Source organism: Mandrillus leucophaeus, unplaced genomic scaffold (genome assembly GCF_000951045.1).
Source record: "Mandrillus leucophaeus isolate KB7577 unplaced genomic scaffold, Mleu.le_1.0 Scaffold242, whole genome shotgun sequence".
Taxonomy (NCBI): Eukaryota; Metazoa; Chordata; class Mammalia; order Primates; family Cercopithecidae; genus Mandrillus; species Mandrillus leucophaeus.
The window spans coordinates 1382737-1402264 of NW_012102499.1; the positions used below are offsets into that span (position 1 = coordinate 1382737).

General features: G+C 40.8%; 1 protein-coding gene across 2 annotated transcripts in view; it reads left to right on the forward strand.

The window, feature by feature from the left end:
- Positions 1-7795: 7795 nt before the first annotated feature.
- The window catches only part of UBQLN1 (ubiquilin 1), a 48099-nt gene continuing 36366 nt past the window's right edge, over positions 7796-19528 (forward strand). For both annotated transcript variants that reach the window (XM_011982761.1, XM_011982762.1), the window contains exon 1: positions 7796-8546. In XM_011982761.1, the coding sequence (XP_011838151.1) occupies positions 8367-8546 (180 nt within the window). In that variant the 5' untranslated portion in view covers positions 7796-8366. The remainder of the gene's footprint in view (positions 8547-19528) is intronic.

A 19528-nucleotide genomic window follows, 5' to 3' on the forward strand; every position in this document is an offset into this window, starting at 1 on the left:
GTAACTGATGCAAGAAAATGCTGACACAGTGGCCACTGATAATGGCTGTGAGTAACAAAGACCTTTGTTTCTCATGTAGGAGTCTTGTGTTTTCTGCTAGTATTCATGAAACTGATAGCTTGTAAGTAGGGACTCAGATCCTTCACAGTTATTTGACAGATTATAGAACAACTTGGATAAGCCACAGATTCTGCCTTGACCTTTCAACTCATTGACCATTCTCAAATGGGAAAAAGGCTGTAAGAATTATTCAAGTGCAATGAATGATGGGAAGACAATACTTTCTTTTTTAAACACCTCTCAGCTTCCAGAAGCATTATATTTTGTCCCCCAGAAGCATTAGTATCCTCTAGAATTCTTGGATGATTGGCATCATACTTCTTACTGCAGATTTTGAAAATTTTGAACCACTTTTTCCTGTCCTCAGTAATCACCTAAAATTTCCCCATGGCTCATTTAATTAGTTTATACATGATGGCAGACTCTCCACATAAGGTAACCTCCTAAGGTCAAGAAACACATTCCAAATATGTTTGTTTTGAATACATTTGTCCACTGAAATCACCAGGCTTAGAGTTTTACACAAAATAAGACCAAGCCTGAGTCTACTTACCAAAATATATATCCTTCTATTCATATGTTTCCAGGAGAACCAGTCTTAACACTTCTGCAAAATATTCAATGCTTGCCTTAGGGACTGTGTCTTAGGTTATCAGCAGTAACCTGTTTGTAAGAGAGGTCAAAGGAGAATAGTCTTCAAATATTTTCAGGCATTTTCATAATACCTGAGTAAATTCCAGACTCTTCATAAGGGGTGAGTAGGTGAGATGCAGTAACTGAGATTAAGTTTATAATGGAATCCTGGCAATACTTACCATCTACTGGGAAAAATTCGCAATGAAGTTTGTCTTGGGTATTCTAATAGACTCAGAATTAAAAAGACTTCGTAGTGAAATATCATTCTTTTGATACTTGGTAACATTTGCTACTCCACTTTGTAAGGGGAAATAAGAGGAAAGATGCAGATGGTAAGGATGATTTCACCAGCTCTCTGTACAGCATTGGTTCTCAACCAGGGGCAATTTTGCCTCCCATGTGACATCTGGCACAGTCTAGAGACATTTTCTATTGTCATGACGGGGGTAGGGTGGGACTGCTACTGACATCTAGTGAGTAGGGATTCTGCTAAACATCCTACAATGCACGGAAAAGCCCCCCACAACATAAAATTATCTGACCCCAAATGTCAATAGTATCAAGGTTGAAAAACCCTGTAATACAGGAAAGATTAAAAATAGTGAGACTGGTGATAGAATAATTCTCTATCTTGACTACAGTGATGGTAACACAAATTTATGTATGGAATTTTGCATAGAGCTACATGCATACACACGTGTGCAAATAAATGCAGGTAAAAAATGTGATAAAAACCAGTAAGGTCTGTAGTCAACATGTCAATTTCCTAATTTTGATATTATGCAACAATATCAAATGCTACCACTGGGGGAAGCAAGGGTACACAGAACTCTGTTCTATTTTTGCAACTTCCTATAATTACTTCAAAATAAAAAGCGAAAAAATGAATAGAGCCCCAGCTGTGTTCTTCAAAGAGGCTCTCTTTACCTTTTGCCGCTGCAAGTGCCCCCTTTGCTTCTGTGTGTTATGCAGTGCTTGGTACAGCACCAAGAAAACTGTGGGATCCTACTTAGCACCTTTTATCCAAAGTTTGTAGTGGCTGTACATGTATTAGGTTGGTGCAAAAGTAACTGCAGTTTTGTCATTAAAATATGGCAAAAACTGCAGTTACTTCTGCACCAACCTAATATTTGCACCTTCTACCCAGTGTCTAAAGTTTTAGTTGGCAAATTAGTAAACACCCATCTTTACCACCACCTCTTCTCCAGCCCGAAGACTCAGAAACAACTGGAACACTTTATTTCCTTTGATTTCGAAGTAGCCCTAGAGATATTCATGAAATATTCCAATTGTTCCTAGGCTATGGACCCACTTTGAGACTGGTGTTCTAGGAGAGGTTCTATTTCCCATTATGAACTCTTTCTCAAGACATTGTCCCACTCAACATGCTTAAAATCATATCCATTCCTTAAGGGCTGGCTCAAAATCATTTCCTTCAAAAGCCTGACTTGTCCACATTCCCCTGCCCCAATGTTTCCTTTCTCTGAACTTCTATTGTAAAGCAAGTAAGTTCTAAGGCATGTATCTATACATCTATCTTCCTTTGAATTAATCATCTATGTCACTACACTATAAACTTCAGGAGAGACAAAGGAGTATAACATATGATCTACTGCTCTAAAGGAGTTTCCTCTCTGGTGGAAAACATGATGGTTCAACAATTCAGTTCAACGATAAATGCTCTCATGCCAAGAAATTACACTGGGCACTGTGTGGTATTAGCTTGGTGCAAGAGTAATTGTGGTTTTGGACTGTGAATTTTAAATCATTGTAACTAGGCTCAAACGCATCTTACTAATCAAAATAGGAACCATTACAATCAATACATTTTTGCCAATGAGAAATAAGTTTGTTTATTCCTGTAGCATAAAAATCCATGCTTCGGGATTCAACCAACTCTTGGAAAGCATGTTCTGCATCCTGCTGACTGTGGAAGCGTTTTTCCTGCAAAAAGTTGTCAAGATGCTTGAAGAAGGTGGTAGTCGTTCGGAGAGAGGTGAGGTGAATATGGAGGATGAGGCAAAACTTTGTAGCCCAATTCATTCAACTTCCCAAGTGCTGGTTGTGCAGTGTGTGGTCGGGCACTGTCGTGGAGAATTGGGCTCTTTCTGTTGACCAATGCCAGCTGCAGGCATTGCAGTCTTTGGTGCATCTCATTGATTTGCTGAGCATACTTCTCAGATGTAAGGGTTTCACCAGGATTCAGAAAGCTGTAGTGGATCAGAACAGCAGCAGACCACCAAACAGTGCCCATGACCTTTTTCTGGTGCAAGTCTGGCTTTGGGAAATGCTTTGGAGCTTCCTGGTCCAACCACTGAGCTGGCTGTCACTGGCTGTCGTATAAAATCCACTTTTAGTGGCACATCACAATCCAATTGAGAAATGGTTCATTGTTGTTATGTAGAATAAGAGAAGATGACTCTTCACAACCACGATTTTTTTGATTTTTACTTAGTTCACGAGGCACTCACTTACCAAGCTTTTTCACCTTTCCAATTTGCTTCATATGCTGAACGACTGTAGAATGGTCAATGCTGAGTTCTTCGGCAACTTCTTGTGTAGTTATAAGAGGATCAGCTTCAATGATTGCTCTCAATTAGTCACTGTCAACTTTTGATGGCCAGCCACTATGCTACTTATGTTCAAGGCTCTCCTCTCCTTTGCGAAACTTCTTGAACCACCACTGCACTACTGTGTGTTCGTTAGCAGTTCCTGGGCCAGATGCGTTGTTGATGCTGCGAGATGTCTCCGCGGCTTTACAACCCATTTTGAACTCGAATAAGAAAATTGCTCGAATTTGCTTTTTGTCTAACATCATTTCCACAGTCTTAAAATAAATATAAAACAAACAGCAATGTCATTAGCAAAAAAAAAAAAAAAAAAGAAATGCACATTAAAATGATGTATAACATAACCACATTTATTTAAGAATGTATTTCAATGTCAAACAACAAATTCCAGCAATGCAAAAACCACAATTACTTTTGTACCGACCAGCAGTCCCCCAACCTTTTTAGCACCAGGGACCAGTTTTGTGGAAGACAATTTTTCCATGGACTGGGGGTCAGGGGCAGATGGTTTGGAATGAAACTCTTCCATCTCAGATCATCAGGCATTAGATTCTCTTAAGGAGCACACAACCTAGATCCCTCACATGCCCAGTTCACAATAGGGATCACATTCCTATGAGAATCTAATGCCGCTGCTGCTGCTGATCTGACAGGAGGTGGAGCTCAGGCGGTAATGCTTGCTTGCCTGTCACTCACCACCTCCTGCTGTGTAGCCCAGTTCGTAACAGGCCACAGACTGGTACTGGTCCATGGCCCAGGGGTTGGGGACCTCTGGTATAAATAATGATTAAAACTTGATCCCTGTTTTCAAGGCCTTTATCTAATAAAGGAGATATACACAGACATGTGATACAAGACAGAATTTGGTAAGTGACATCAAGAAGGTAATAAAGCTATATGGGAGTATAGAGGATTTAAAGACTATTTTGGATCAAAAAAGGGTTATTAGGGAATGTCACATTTGAGTCTTGCAGGATGGGTAAAATGATGGGGTCAAAGTATGGGGGAAGAATTTCTACTTGCAGTTGAAGCTGGAAAGTGCAAGACATGCTTGGAGAGCTTAGCTGACCACTTTGGTTGAGGATATGATATGAGTGAAGAGCAAGGTCTTTGGGTTACAGTAGACCATGGACACCATGCCACAAAATTTAGACAGTACTCTTAACACTTTGGTGACAGTGACTGGAAGTTTTCAAGCAGGTGTCATAATCAAAGCTTCATTCTAGGATAACATATGGCATCACTGGAATATAAGAGTTGAGGATGGAGACTTTAGATTGAGGCAGAGGAATCTGTAGGAGGTTACTGCTGTAATCTAGGCCAGAGCTAATGAGGGTGTAAATTAGACTGGTAGTGGGAGAAAGTTTTAGATGATAGAAGCTGTACTACAAATGATGAATGGTCAAGTGAAATGTGCAGGTAATTATGACGGAAGGTCTGATTCTGTAGGCTTGGGTATTCAAGGAGTTTCAGAAAGCAGGTAGCAATAATGGGTACAAGGAGGTGGGTGTAATGACTTGAAGGAATGATCAGAAGAAAGAAAAGTATAACGTACAAGTGTTTCTAGAGATGGTAATAAAGGTATTTGACTGGAATGGAGTGTATACATTGAGAGCAACAGGAGTCAACACTAGGAGTTAGCTGTGGAAGGTCTAGTTAAGAAGCTTTGGGCTGGGCGCAGTGGCTCACACCTGTAATCCCAGCACTTTGGGAGGCTGAGGTGGGTGGATCATCTGAGGTCAGGAGTTTGAGAGCAGCCTGGCCAACATGGTCAAATTCTGTTTCTGCTAAAAATACAAAAATTAGCTGGGCTTGGTAGCGCACGCCTGTAATCCCAGCTACTCAGGAGACTGAGGCAGGAGAATCACTTGAACCCAGGAGGTGGAGGTTGCAGTGAGCCAAGATCATGCCATTGCAATCCAGCCTGGGCGACAGAGCGAAACTGTCTCAAAAAAAAAAAAAAAGAAAAAAAGAAAAAGCTTTGGTTTTATTTTCTAGGCAGTGGGAAACTTATGATAGATTTTTGAGTAGGGTAGTAACATGATGAAGGCATGTTATTTCTAGCACTTATATGACATATGTAGTACCTCGTATTAAAGGTATGTTCCTGGACACAAGATTAGAGGATTAATGTTTGTTAGAGGATACTCAGTGAATTCTTGTTGACTGACTGAATCATTTTGTCAAAAAAGAATTATTCCATCATGTGAATAATAACCTTCTATCAATATACTTGAACTGTGAATAATGGATTTTCTCAAAATGGGACTTCTTCAGTTGCAGCTGGCTCATACTGGCTTGTGAGGGCTTACTGGTAAAATTTCACATGTTTTGTGAGGAAGGTGATCTCAAGTTGGTAACCATTTGCAAGATTTACATCAAGGAAATTGGCAAATGTAATAAATCAAAGTTTATTTTCAGGAGGACTGGTTATTAGTCATTTACCAGCACATCACTGCCAATTTCCCTCCCATCCCTTACCCCCACCATCCAACTATCATTTCAAGTTTTTTGACAGCAGAAACTGAGTCTTATTATTCTTGTATGCTCAGTACAGTATTATACAGTATTAGGGCATTAATTGTGATAAAATATACTCTTAAAATTTTATCCAGACCATTTAACAAACAAAAACCATTCAGAAGAAAATGCCACAAATAAACATCTAGACCTGGGGTTGGCAAACTATCTTCTGTGGGCCAAATCAGATCTTATGTCTGTTTTTATCTTGCAAGTAGAGTTTTTAGTAAACACGCTGTGATTATTCATGTATGTATTGTCAACGGTTACTCTGTGATACAAGGACATAGCTTAGTGTTTTAGACTGAGATCCTGTGGCCCACAAAGCCTAAAATATTAGGGTGGTGCATAAATAATTGCGGTTTTTGCAATTTTTTTTTTTTTTTTGGCACCAGCCTAATATTTACTATCTAGCCCTCCCAGAAAGTTGACTAATCTCTGATTTACACCATGGTCCCCACCACCTCCAGTGTCTCTTACAGGTCAGGATTATATCAAAAAAGTGCCCTAACAATGGATAACTATACAGTATCTTCTTACAGGTAAATCTTATTACCTTATAGTGTCACACACATCAAACATTTTTAGACAATGTAGACACAGATAATTGCAAAGTCCATAAATGCATGGACACACACACACACACACACACACACACACACACACACACGGTATTTGCTGGAGAATCAAGAGAAAAACCATCAAGTCTTCCTGGAGCATGTGATATAGGATGCATAGAAGTTAGACAGGTGAAGGCAAGGAGAAAGTCATTCTAGGTAGGGGAAGGCAGCTTAGGCAAAGCGTGCAGGTAAGACACAGCATGACAGGGAAAAACAGGTAATGAGGAGCTAATGAAGTTGAGGAGAAATTTTATTTAGACATATGGAAGAAATTCCAAATGATTGATTGTCCAGTTGTGGCACTTTCTATCTTGAGAAGCAGTGATTACCTCACACCTAGACATAACCAAGTAGTCATCCTTCATTAAGCAGAAGGCCTTGTTATTGAGCCACGCTGCCAGAAATTTAGGTGATATCAAATGATGTCTATCCTGAAATCGATACCCTCAGAATTCTCTTAGACCCAGATTCCATATAGCTCTGCTAAAAAGTCGTGTTTATGTAACAGTATTTATTCTGAGAACAGGGTTGGACGGCTTAGGAGCAGAAATGCAAAATGTATCTTTGCGGATTTGGGTCACCATGGGCTGTCAGGATTTAAATTGTGCAACACTGATTAATATAGTTAATGTGCTGGTTTGTACATTCCTTGCAAGTCATCTTTAAAACCAAATGATATAATTTCAAATTCGGATTCTCAGAGATAATTTATTTCTATCTGTATTACACTGAAAATAATTTTGGAACTATCCTTAATGCCACTTAAAGCCTGACATTGAGCAGTAACTTGATAGAATAGAAAGTGAACACCTCAGCTATATTACATTGTCCCAGTTGGGTGGACACTCCTCGGGCACCCTGTTCCGCCCTACACACTGTAGGAAATCAAGTTCACAGAGAATCTGGGGGCGCTCGCGCACAGCTGTCATCGCAGCAGCAGAGGCCACTGTCAATACAGGTCGCCTGATTGATCGTCTGACCAAACAGGGCTAACCCGAGGGGCGGTAAATAAGCTCTGGCCATGAAGCAATGACTCCGCGGGATTGCGCAGGGCAGTTACACGCGTTTACTCCATTTTCTGTTTGTTGTGCTGAGGACCTTTCCGCCATTAACTTATCCCAACTCCCCCGCATAGGCAATACCAGCCCTCCAAATATGAAACGCTAAGCATATTAAAATAACAAAATACCTCGCCGCTATTTTATCACCAGACCCTCCTCCCAGCGGGGAACGCAGAGTAGGCAGAGAGGCAAGGCAGGGCAAGGCGACTGTGACAGCGCGGAACGCTGAGCATTGCCCAGCTGGGAATAAAGTAAGGCGGGGAGATTACCTGGACCGCGAGCGCGCAGGCGCATCCGCGGTCGCAGGGCCCACTGGTCCCTTTCTAGTAATTTCGCTAACCTTGACGTCATCTCTGTGCGCCGTTACAGCGCTTAACTGGAAACTGCAATTTAGTTTTTGGTGAAGGGAAAGGAAAAAAACCATGAACTGAGCTCCCCCGCCCCATTTTGCTTTTAGTCCTTCACACTGGCTTCGCCTACACTTTGGGCAATGGAGCGGGAAAGGAAAAGGCACGTAGGCTGAGCTCAAAGCGGCGCCAGCCGGGGATGACTCGGCGACGCCGCCAGGCGCGTTACCCGGCGTGCTCCGCGCGGCGCCGGCGAAGGGACGTGGGGGAAGGGGCAGGGAGGAGGAAGCGGTGGCTGCTGCGGATGTCGATGTGAGTGAGCGGCGCCTGAACACACGGCGACTGCCGAGCGCCTGACCCGGGCCTGCGCCAGAGCCTGCACCGAGCTCCGAGGCCCCACACCCGCTAGGGTGGCCCTGCGCCCGTTGCTACTGAGGCGGCGTGCTCTGCATTCTTCGCTGTCCAGGCCTGTCGGCTTTGGTGTCTGCTGGCTCCTCCTTGCTCGCCTGCTCCCTCCTGCTTGCCTGAGTCACCGTCGCCGCCGCTGCAGCCATGGCCGAGAGTGGTGAAAGCGGCGGTCCTCCGGGCTCCCAGGATAGCGCTGCCGGAGCCGAAGGTGCTGGCGTCCCCGCGGCCGCTGCCTCCGCGGAGCCCAAAATCATGAAAGTCACCGTGAAGACACCGAAGGAAAAGGAGGAATTCGCCGTGCCCGAGAATAGCTCCGTCCAGCAGGTGAGGTCGCCTGGTGCTCGGGCCGGGATGGGGGTGGCGCAGGACCTCCGCCTGCCGCCCCAAGAGACCTTTTGGGAAGGACCTGGGAGAGGGGTCGTCCTCCCAGGTGCCCTCGGCCATTCTCCTGGGCGTCGTCCCAAATTAGATCACACCCAAGTTAGTGGGTTTGCGCTTTGGGACACCGCAGTGGTTTGTGGCGTGGCGGCGCGGCCTGTTTGTGGGACGGGCCGATGCCGCTTTTCTCGGAGCCTTCTTTCCCTGGCATCCGCCGACCCTCAGCCTCCTCCCCCAGATCCCCGCCCTCCGTCGCCTCCCCTCCAATTCCTCACAAAGGAAAGGGACCCACCGCTAGGCTCCGGGCGGGGTGGAGGCTGGGCGGGGGCGAGAGTTCGCTTTAGCTCAGGCTGCGGTTTTGTTTCATGAATTAAAAAAGGGGGTGGGTGGGATCCTCGTTGTTTTACGTGCCTGCTTGTTAAGATAGGTTTTGGGGTGAAGTGCACGTGTATATTTAGTTCTGCATTTTAACTCCTGAAATCTTTCCCACCTTGCAACCTTTTAAAAAAAAATTATGACGTAGAAACCGATTTTAGCTCCATCTTAAGTAATAGTAATAGTACTAGGTTTAAGGAGAAAAGTGAATGACTTTCTTTCATTGATGACTTGCTCTTTCCCTTTTAGTATGTTTATCATCTCTTAGATGCCAATCATTGGGTAGGTTTTTGTTTGATTTTAGAGAGGCGATAGCGATGTTGATATTAGCTGTTGCAATCAAATAAAAGAAAAGAAAATTGGAGTTAATGGAGAATATTACTTAAACTTGGTTCAGGAATACAAATCTTGCAGTGAATTAAGATCCTTGGTGGAATTTAACAAATAATTTTAGTGTATTGTTGAATACGTCGTATTTTCCATGATTATTGACTTAATCTCTGAAGATCGCACACAACGTGAAGAGTTTGTGACAGGAAACAATCAACAATTCCTGAAATGTACCTATCAGTTTCCCCAGGGACTGTAGGTGATTGGGATATTGGTTTAGCGAGTTCCAAAGGTAGTGTGTTTTGTGAGGCAGTGAGGTGTGTAACATCGAATGAGAGAAACTTTTACCACCAACGGAATTTATCACTTTTTTTTTTTTTTGTCTCCTAGTGCCTGTAAAAATGTTCCTTACCATTTTTGTATTTTCAAGCATACAGAAAGTTGAAAGAACTGGGCAGTGGACACACATATGTCCATCATCTACAATTAGCATTTTACAGTATTATAATCGATTATCAAGTCCATTTTATTTTTGGGGAGCAATTCAGAGTAAGTTGCACGTGTCAGTAGATGACACCAGTACATGTCACTTCAGCATTGTGAACTGATATTTGCCTAAGTTCAGCTTCGTTTTTTACGTTTTTTGACGTAATTTTGACATGCAGTGAAATGCATGCCATTCCATGAGTTTTCACAAATGCTTACACCTGTGTAGCCCAAGCTTTTATCAAGATATAGAACATTGTAATTGACTAGAGAGTTCTTTCTTACCTTTTCCCAAGTCATTTCAGTCACTCGGCCTTTCCATCAACCACCCACTTTTTTTTTTTTTTTTAAATGCCATAAGTTACAGAGTTGCCTGTTTTAGAGTTTAACATTAAGTGGGATCCCATATAGTCTATAGTACTGTTTGTATTTTTCTGGGTAAGCCTTTTTTTTCCCACTCAGCATAATGTTTTTGAGTTTCGTCTTTGTTGCGTGTATCAGTAGTTCCTTTCTTTTTATTGGTGTGTAGCTTTCCACTGTATGTATATACCATAATCTATTCACTGTTGAAAGTCACCTGAGCTGTTTCCAGTTAGTTACTGTGAACAGTCTTATACAAGTGTTTTTGTGGACTCTTTTTTCTTTCATGATTATATACTTAAGACTTGGTTTAAGTAGGTCATAGGGCAATTGTATGTTGTAGTTTTGTGAGAAATTATGTTTTAAAAAATGCTTGTGGGCCCGGCGCGGTGGTTCACACTTGTAATCCCAGCACTTTGGGAGGCTGAGGCGGGTGGATCGCCTGAGGTTCGAGACCAGCCTGGCCAACGTGGTGAAACCCCGTCTCTACTAAAAATACAAAAATTAACTGGGCGTGGCTGCAGGCACCTGTAATCCCAGCTACTCGGGAGGCTGAGGCAGGAGAATCATTGCTTGAACCTGGGAGAGGGAGGTTACAGTGAGTCGAGATTGCGCCATTGCCATCCAACCTGGGCAACAAGAGCGAAACTCCATCTCAAAAAAAAAAAAAAAAAAAAGCTTGTGTAGTGCTGGCTTCAGCAGCACATATACAAAAAAAAAGCTTGTGTCATTTTACCATCCCACCAACGAAGATATATGGGAGTTCCTGTTGCTCCGTATCCCTGCTAACATTTTGATCTTGTCAGTCTCTTTAATTTTAGCTATTTTAGTGGGGGTGTAGCCATATTAAGTTTTAAAGTTCAGGTCTGGTTTCTAGGATTCCTGATTCATGCCTCCACCATCCTGGGTGCTTTCACCATTTTACTGCAGAAGATTAGAAATAGTCAATATTTTATAAATGGAAAAATTCCTTTCAGTTAATATATGATGTTATAGCTGTGAGGATGTTTTTGCTTTTTGTGATGGTAAAATTAAAATTATAAATTCTGTGAACGCTTTTATTTTACTCTGCTGTAACCAAATTGTGTGTTTTTTTTTTTTCTTTTTCTTTTTTTTTTGAGATGGAGTCTCACTCTGTCACCCCCAAGGCTGGAGTGCAATGGCGTGGTGTCGACTCACTGCAGCCTCCACTTCCCGGGTTCAAGGATTCTCCCGCCTCAGCTTCCCTAGTGGCTGAGACTACAGGCGCGTGCCACACCACACCCGGCTAATTTTTGTGTTTTTAGTGGAGACAGGGTTTCACCTTGTTGGCCAGGCTGGTCTCGAACTCCTGACCTCGTGATCCACTTGCCTCGGCCTCCCAAAGTGCTAGGATTATAGGCATAAACCACGGGGCACCCAGCCCAAAACGAATTGTTAATAGATAAAATTGAAGTCTTTCCGAAGTAGCCTTTTCTGATGGCAGTTAATTTTTAAATTCTTGATCATTGTTTTATGTCGAAGCAGAAAATGTGATAAAAATTGACGCTTACCACCACACCAGAGAACCTGAAGACAAGTTGGGCTTGTATATGCAAGGGAAACAGATACAGGAAAATGTGGAAGAAAAAGAAAAGCAGTTTTCAAATGACCTATTTGTAAAATCTACTTGAAGCACGAAAGATATGCCATTTTATAATTTAAAAATTTTAAAGGGTTTGATTGAAACTATTTGCTACAAATGAAAGCTTGTCATTAAAAAATACTTAATGACATTAAAATTCCACTGAAAATGTCCAGTTAGAAATTGGGAAATATTTAGTCTTTAAAATTTGTACCTAACTTTGGAGGGTCAGAGGGTAAGCTGAAGACAGACCTCCAGAGGATAATATTGAAGGCTTATGCTCTGTATCAGGCAAATTCCATTTTCTGTAAGTTAAAATTTCTTTCAATAAGTATTTCTATGTAATGTAGATTCCTTAACACATTATACCAAATTATGTTTATGTGAACATGCTGTAATAATTGATTAGATGAAATTATGTTAAACTTCTTGGGTAAATTGTGAAATAAGTTGTAAGATGGTAATTTATTTTCCTATTTTTCCATTGGTTTCTGGTCGTGAGTACCAACAGGCAGAAACAGGATGCCTTAATTTTTTACAGTGCTGTATACATTTGGTATTTAGTAATGTTACCTGTTCACAGTTACTAATAAAGCTGAAGCTATTTTCCAATTTAGAGTGAAATTTATTATTCATGGAGCACTCAGAATCAATTGAGTAACATAAGTTTTTACTTACAGGTAGCTAGAATAGGTAGTGAGAATATAAACTGTGCTATGTGTATTCCAAGGTGCTGTCATTATTAGAGATTTTCATAATACAGGTTGAATATCCCTTATGGGAAATGCTTGGGACCAGAAGTGTTTGGGATTTTGGATTTTCTTTTTTTTTTTTTTTTGATTTTGGAATATTTGTATATACATAATGAGATATCTTGGGGATGGCACCTAAATATAAACATGAAATTCAGTTATATTTCTTGTGCATTTTATGCACAGAGTCTGAAGGTAATTTTATATGACATTTTAAATAAATTTGTGAGTGAGCCAAACTATACATTGAACCATCAGAAAGCAAAGGTGTTACATATGGTATTTTTCCACATGTGATGTCATAGTGTTAAAAAATTTCAGATTTTGGAGCATTTCAGATTTCATATTTTTGGATTGGGGATGCTCAACCTGTATGTAAGTAAATAGATACAAAAGCATCAATGTGTAGTGGCACAAAGGCCCTGTGTATGAGATTTTTTTTTGGTTAATTATTCATCATCAGCTATTGAAAAGAGCTTTGAGGATTTCCAAGCATCCATGAGCAAGATAACATCTAGAAGAATGGAGAGTTATATATGTGAGACATTAGTGCAGATAATGGAGGGGAGTTTCCATATAACTTCTAATTAGCTTATTTTGGGATTTCTAGACTATTAGGTTATGTGTAAAAATTTTGAAATACATTTGCTTGAAATGTCCAGGCAGTATATACTCTGGTTTTAGAAAGTGCCTTCTGTCAGTGCAGACTTCTGGGAAAATATTAATATACTTAGACGTAATTTAAACGTACTGAGTCAAATTGAGCGTTTCTTTGATAAGGGAAATTGCCTTAGGGTCATCATCACACACAACATTTAATGTTATACTGTGTAGTGTGGATTTAGAACTATACTGTCCACTTTGATACCATCACCCACATGTGGTTATTAAGTACTTAAAATGTGGTTGGACTGAAGTGAGATGTGTTGTTAAGTGTAAAATTTACACCAGATTTTGAAAATTTGGTATGAACAAAATAACTTAAATATCTTAATGGTTTTGATATATTGTGTGTTGAAATAGTATTTTGCAGATTTGAGTTAAGTAAAAGATCAAACTTAATTTGACCTTTTATTAAAAACTTTTTTTCAGTATGACTTCTTAAAAGTTTAAAATTACTTGTGGCTCATATATATTTCTACTGGACAACATCTTATCCAGAAGGTTGGATTGAATCAGTATAGTAAGATATCCGAGAAAAAAGTTTAAGATCATTGTTTTCTTATATGCTTTATTCTAATACTGAACAGCTGAAAAACTCGTTATTTAATGATTCTGATTAACAGAGATTGCTTAGCTTTTTTTAAGAAACGGCATAATTGAAGTATAATTTACCTACCATACAATTCACCATTTTAAAGTCTGTAATTGATGTAATACATTCACAGGGTCGTGTAGTCAATTTTAGAACGTTTTTATCACCCTCAAAAGAAACCCTGTACCCTTTAGCAGTTGCCCTTCGTTTCTCCCTGGGCCCCCCAGCCTTAGGCAACTACTGATCTATTTTTTGTCTATAGATTTGCTTGTTCTGGACATTTGTTGTAAGTGGAATCATGTGGTCTTTTGTGATTGGCTTTCACTTAGCATAATGTTTTCAAGGTTCATCCCTGTTTGAAGCATGTGCCGGTACTTCCTTCCTTTTTATTGCCGAATAACATTCCATTGTGTTGCCAACAGCATTCCACATTTTATTTTTCTCTCACGTGGTGGACACTGGGTTGTTTCTACTTTCTGGCTATTATGACTAATGCCTCTGAACACTCATGTATAAGTTTTTGTGAGGACATGTGTTTTCATTTTTCTTGGGTGTAGATCTAGGAGTGGAAATTGCTGGGTTAAAGCTGTATGTGGAACTTTATGAGGAGCTGCCAAATTATTTTCCAAGGTGTCTGTACCATTTTACATTTCCACTAGCAATGCATGAGGGTTCCAATTACCACATTCTCAATAACACTTGTTACTGTCTTTGTGATTATAGCCATCTTACTGGCTGTGAAATGGTATTTTACTGTGATTACTTTGCTTTTTATTTTCATTATTATTTTTGCTGGAGGCATTCTGAGGAAAACTGGAAAGCCTGATAGACAAATGTGCCTTTTATTATTTGAGCAGTAGTTCTCAGTGTGGTTTGGGGGGTCCCTATATCCTGTTAAGGGGACCATGAGATGAAACGATTTTCATAGTAATTCTGAGACGTTTTTATTTTTCAGTCTAATTTTCTCAAAACTGGGCAGTGCACTTGGCTAGAGTCTTTAAGGTGTGGGATATGACAACAGATATGTAAATCTAGCTGTCTTCTGTTATAAGACTAAAGTGATTTCCAAAAGTTTAAAATAATGCCACTCTTATCACTGAGAAAATATAGCTATTTTTCATAAGGATGTTATGTATATTAATATATAGTGTATTATTTTTAAATGAATTTATTTTTAAAGATTATTCAGTTTTAATTTCTAATATTATAAATACCAACAACTATAAATAAACAAAACTCTTTGAATTTCTGCAGTTGTAAAATGGTGTCCTGAGAGCAAAAATTTCTGTGGTGGAGTATTTAATAGATTAAGTACGTCCTTAAAATATTGGGTAGTGGCTCCACTAAGTTGCCATTACCTCTTGCCTAGAAACTGCAGTAGCCTACTGGTAAGTTGCCTCACTTTTCTATAACTCTTCTGCCAGCCATTCCAAGAGTGATCTCTGAAAAATGTTAATCAGAGCATGCCACTCTCTGTGTAAAGCTAATGGCTCCCTGTTGGTCTTACAATATATAATGGGGTAGAGAGGCGCTATGTAACACGGTTCCGTGCCCTCTCCATTTTCTGCAGATGCCTTCTTTCTTTGCTTGCTTGGCTGACTGCATTGACCTTCTAGTTCCTTGACCTGTTAATACTTTTTTCCTGCCTGAGGACTTTTGTACAGTTTGTTCTTGTTACCTAGAATGCAAGAACACACTTTGCTCATTCCTCTTCCATCTTTAAATCTTAATGCAAAGGTCAGTTTCTCCAGGTAGCATCTATTTCTGATTGTCCAGACTAGATTGGGATCCCCTGTTGGATTTCTCACAGCAGCCTGTTTTTAATAAGAATTCATCACAACTTAAAATTGTATATTTATGTGATTCCTTCTCTTTAGAGAGGGGCTGTGATTGTTCACCATTGTATTACCAGAGCCTAGGGCTCAATAAATTGTTTACATATGAATCTAGTCCATTATGTACAATAATACATATTCAGTAATTACTTATTGTTGAACCTTTACTGAGTGTAGTATGTACATAATCTCGTAGCTGCCAGCCCTCTTGTGGAAGCTTCCTCTTAAGCTGTTCCCCCCTAGGTCACCACTCTCTAAGCACAACTCTTGACTGCTTTGTGATGTTCACTCTTTCTTCTCTGCCTGAAACATTATTCTTCTAGAACCACCTTTCTTAGCTGGAGATTCTCATCTGAACCACAGAGCACGGAAAGTGATTTGAATAGCTATCCATTTCTCTCAAAGGTGGTTCATGATGAATATAATTTTAGATGTATAGGAGAGAAGTTAATTCATTACATAGTGAGTGGTTCGCTGGAAAATGCTGGTTTATCAACCCATTCTTCAGGAAAAACACTGATTTGTAGTGTTTGCTGGATTTCCATGATGTAAATATTGTCACTGTGGCAGATTTCAAGATACCGTTATTAAACTGGCTCACAAAATTTATGAAAATTTAAGAGCCATTGCTTATAATGGGTACCTTAGGGCAGGGGCCAGCAAACTGGTAGTCCAAATCCGCTGTGCCCATTTGCTAGTGTGTTATCTATGGCTCCTTTCAGAATAGACCGTGTGACTGCTAGAGCCAGAAAGATTTACTGTCTAGCCCGTAACAGAAAGTTTGCTTATGCTGGTGTTAGGGCTTCCTGTTACTAGATCTTGTTCATCAAAACATTTCTCATTGGAAATTTTTACCATGACTTATTTTTTATAGAAATACAATGTGAGCTGGGCTCAGTGGTTCATGCTTGCAGTCCCAACACTTTGCGAGGCTAAGGTGGCAGGATTGCTTGAGCACCGTGGCTCAGTGATCATGGCTCACTGCAGCCCCCTGCTCCTGGAGTTCAAGACCAGCCTGTCTACAAAAAAATAAAAATTTATCTAGGTGTGGTGTCACACACCTGTAGTAGCAGCTAGTTCAGCAGGGTTGAGCCCAGGAGTTTGGAGGTTACAGTGAGCTGTGATTGCACCGCTGCATTCCAGCTGTGGTGACAGAGTGAGACTTGGTGTCTTAAAAATAAAAAACAGTATGAGCCACATATGTAATTTTCCTGTTAGCCACTTTAATAAAAAGGAAAGACTGAAGTTAATTTTTCAATAGTGGTGACTCACACATAAAATTTATCACGTTAACCATTTTTAAGTGTTCGGTTCAGTGACATTAAGTACATTCACAATCGTTACCACCAGCCCTTTCCAGAACTCATCATCTTGCAAAACTGAAACCCTGTACCATATAAACAGTAACTCCCCATTTCCCCCATTCCCCCACCTCTAGCAACCACCATTCTTCTTTCTGTCTCTGAATTTGACCACTCTAGGTATTTCATATAAGTGGAGTAAGACAGTGTTTGGCCTTTTGTGATTAACTTATTTCCCTTAGTATGATGTCCACACGGTTCATTTATGTTGTAGCATGTGTCAGGATTTACTTTTCTTTTTTTTGAGACAGGGTCTCACTTTGTCACCCAGGCTGGAGTGCAGTGGCACAATCATGGCTTGCTGCAGCCTCCACCTCCTGAAGTTCAAGTGATCCTCCTGCCTTAGCCCTCCAAGTAGCTGGGACTACAAGCTCATGTCACCATGCTAGGCTACTTTGTATTTATTTGTAGAGACAGGGTTTTACCACTTTGCCCAGGTTGGTTTTGAACTCCTCAGCTCAAGGAGTCTGCCTGCCTTGGTCTCCCAAAGTGCTAGGATTATACAGGTGTGAGCCATCACACACCCAGCCAGAATTTACTTTGTAAGACTGAGTAATATTCCATTGTATGTATGTACCACATTTTCAAAATCCTTTGATCTGTTGCTGGTCACTTGGGTTGCTTCTACCTTTTGGCTATTGTAATTTTAGTATGCTTTATTTAACCCAGTATATCTAAAATATTTTAAGGTGTAATTGATATAAAGACTGTAAAATATCTTGCATTTTAAAATACTAAGTCTTTGAAATATATTTTGTAATTTACACTTAGAGTATATCTCAGTTTGAAGTAGCCACATTTCAAGTGCTTAATAGCCATATGTAGCTAGCGACTACTGAATTAGCATAGCTGATAAAGCTTTCAGGATGTGCTTCCACCTACCTTTTCTCCTGTTTTCATTGCATTTCAGCCATTTTGTATTGTCTCTTCCGCTACCCTCAAACATCACAAGCTCTTTCTCCCCCTTTTGAGGCCTTTGCAAATGCTGCTAATGACAATGACATAATGGCCAATATTTATTGCAGGCTTGATTTGTAAAGCATGATGCATTATATTTTCTTAAAATGTCACACAGCTTTATGCTGAAAACACTGTTATTATCCTTTTTTTAAAAAATGAAGATGCTGGCCGGGCATGGTGGCTCGTGCCGCTAATCACAGCACTTTGGGAGGCCGAAGCGGGCGGATCATGTGAGGTCAGGAATTTGAGACCAGACTGACCAACATGGAGAAACCCCGTCTCTACTAAAAATACAACATTAGCCAGGCATGGTGGCGCATGCCTGTAATCCCGGGTACTCAGGGGGCTGAGGTGGGACAATCGCTTGAACCTGGGAGGCAGAGGTTGCAGTCAGCCGAGATCACGCCATCACACTCCAGCCTGCGGCACAAGAGTGAGACTTTGTCTCAAAAAAAAAAAAATAGCTGGGTGTGGTGGTGCACGCTTGTAGTCCCAGCTACTCGGGAAACAGGTGGGAGAATTGCTTGAATTTGCGAGGCAGAGGTTGCAGTGAGCCGAGATCTCGCCACTGCAGTCCAGCCTGGGCGACAGAGGGAAACTGCCTTTTTTAAAATTTTTTTTTTTTTTTGAAGCAGTGTCTTGTACTGTCGCCTCGGCTGGAGTGCAATGGCGCAATCTCAGCTCGCTGCAACCTCCGCCTCCTGGGTTCACACGACTCTCTTGCCTCAGCCTGCTGAGTAGCTGGGATTATAGGTGCACACCACTATACCCGGCTAATTTTTTGTATTTTTAGTGGAGATGGGATTTCACTATGTTGGCCAGACTGGTCTCGAACTCCTGACCTCATGATTCGCCCGCCTTTGCCTCCGAAAGTGCTGGGCTTACAGGTGTGAGCCCCCCTGCCTGGCCTAACTGTGTCTTTAAAAAAAAAAAAAAGATACTGAGACTAATATTATTAATGTGATCAAATTCATACATATATTAAGTAGTAGACTCTAGATTCAAACCCAGTGACAAACTTGGGAGGCCTCACCGATCCAGTGCCCCCAAATTGCCTTGACTTTCCTTTGACTGGCTTTTCCATCTTTAAAAATGGATTGAAGAGCTAGATGTGGTGGTTCAAGCCTGTAGTCCCAGCTACTTGGGAGGCTGAGGTGGGAGAATTACTTGAGCCCAAGAGTTCCACGCCAGCCTGGGCAACATAGCGATACTCTTATCTTTTTTAAAAAAGTTTATTTAAATGTTAGTTCATCAGAGGGTAATTGGATGCACCAGTTTATATCCGATCATTGATTATAATCTCTGATACCATTTTGTGATTATATGGATTGTCTCCTTTACCCCCCCGCCACTCCGCAATACTGTAAGAACTTCAGGGGCAGGGACTGTTGTGCTCACTTTCTAATCCCAAGTTGCCTAGAATTGTGGCCTGGGCACATACTGAGTAGACAAGTATTTATTGAATGACCAAATAGTGTTTTAAATATTTATTTGCGATATTTTGTACGTAGTTGGGATTTTTTTTTTCCTTTTTTAGACAGAGTCTTGTTCTGTCACCCAACCTGAAATGCAGTAGTGCCATCACAGCTCACTGCCACCTTGATCTCCTGG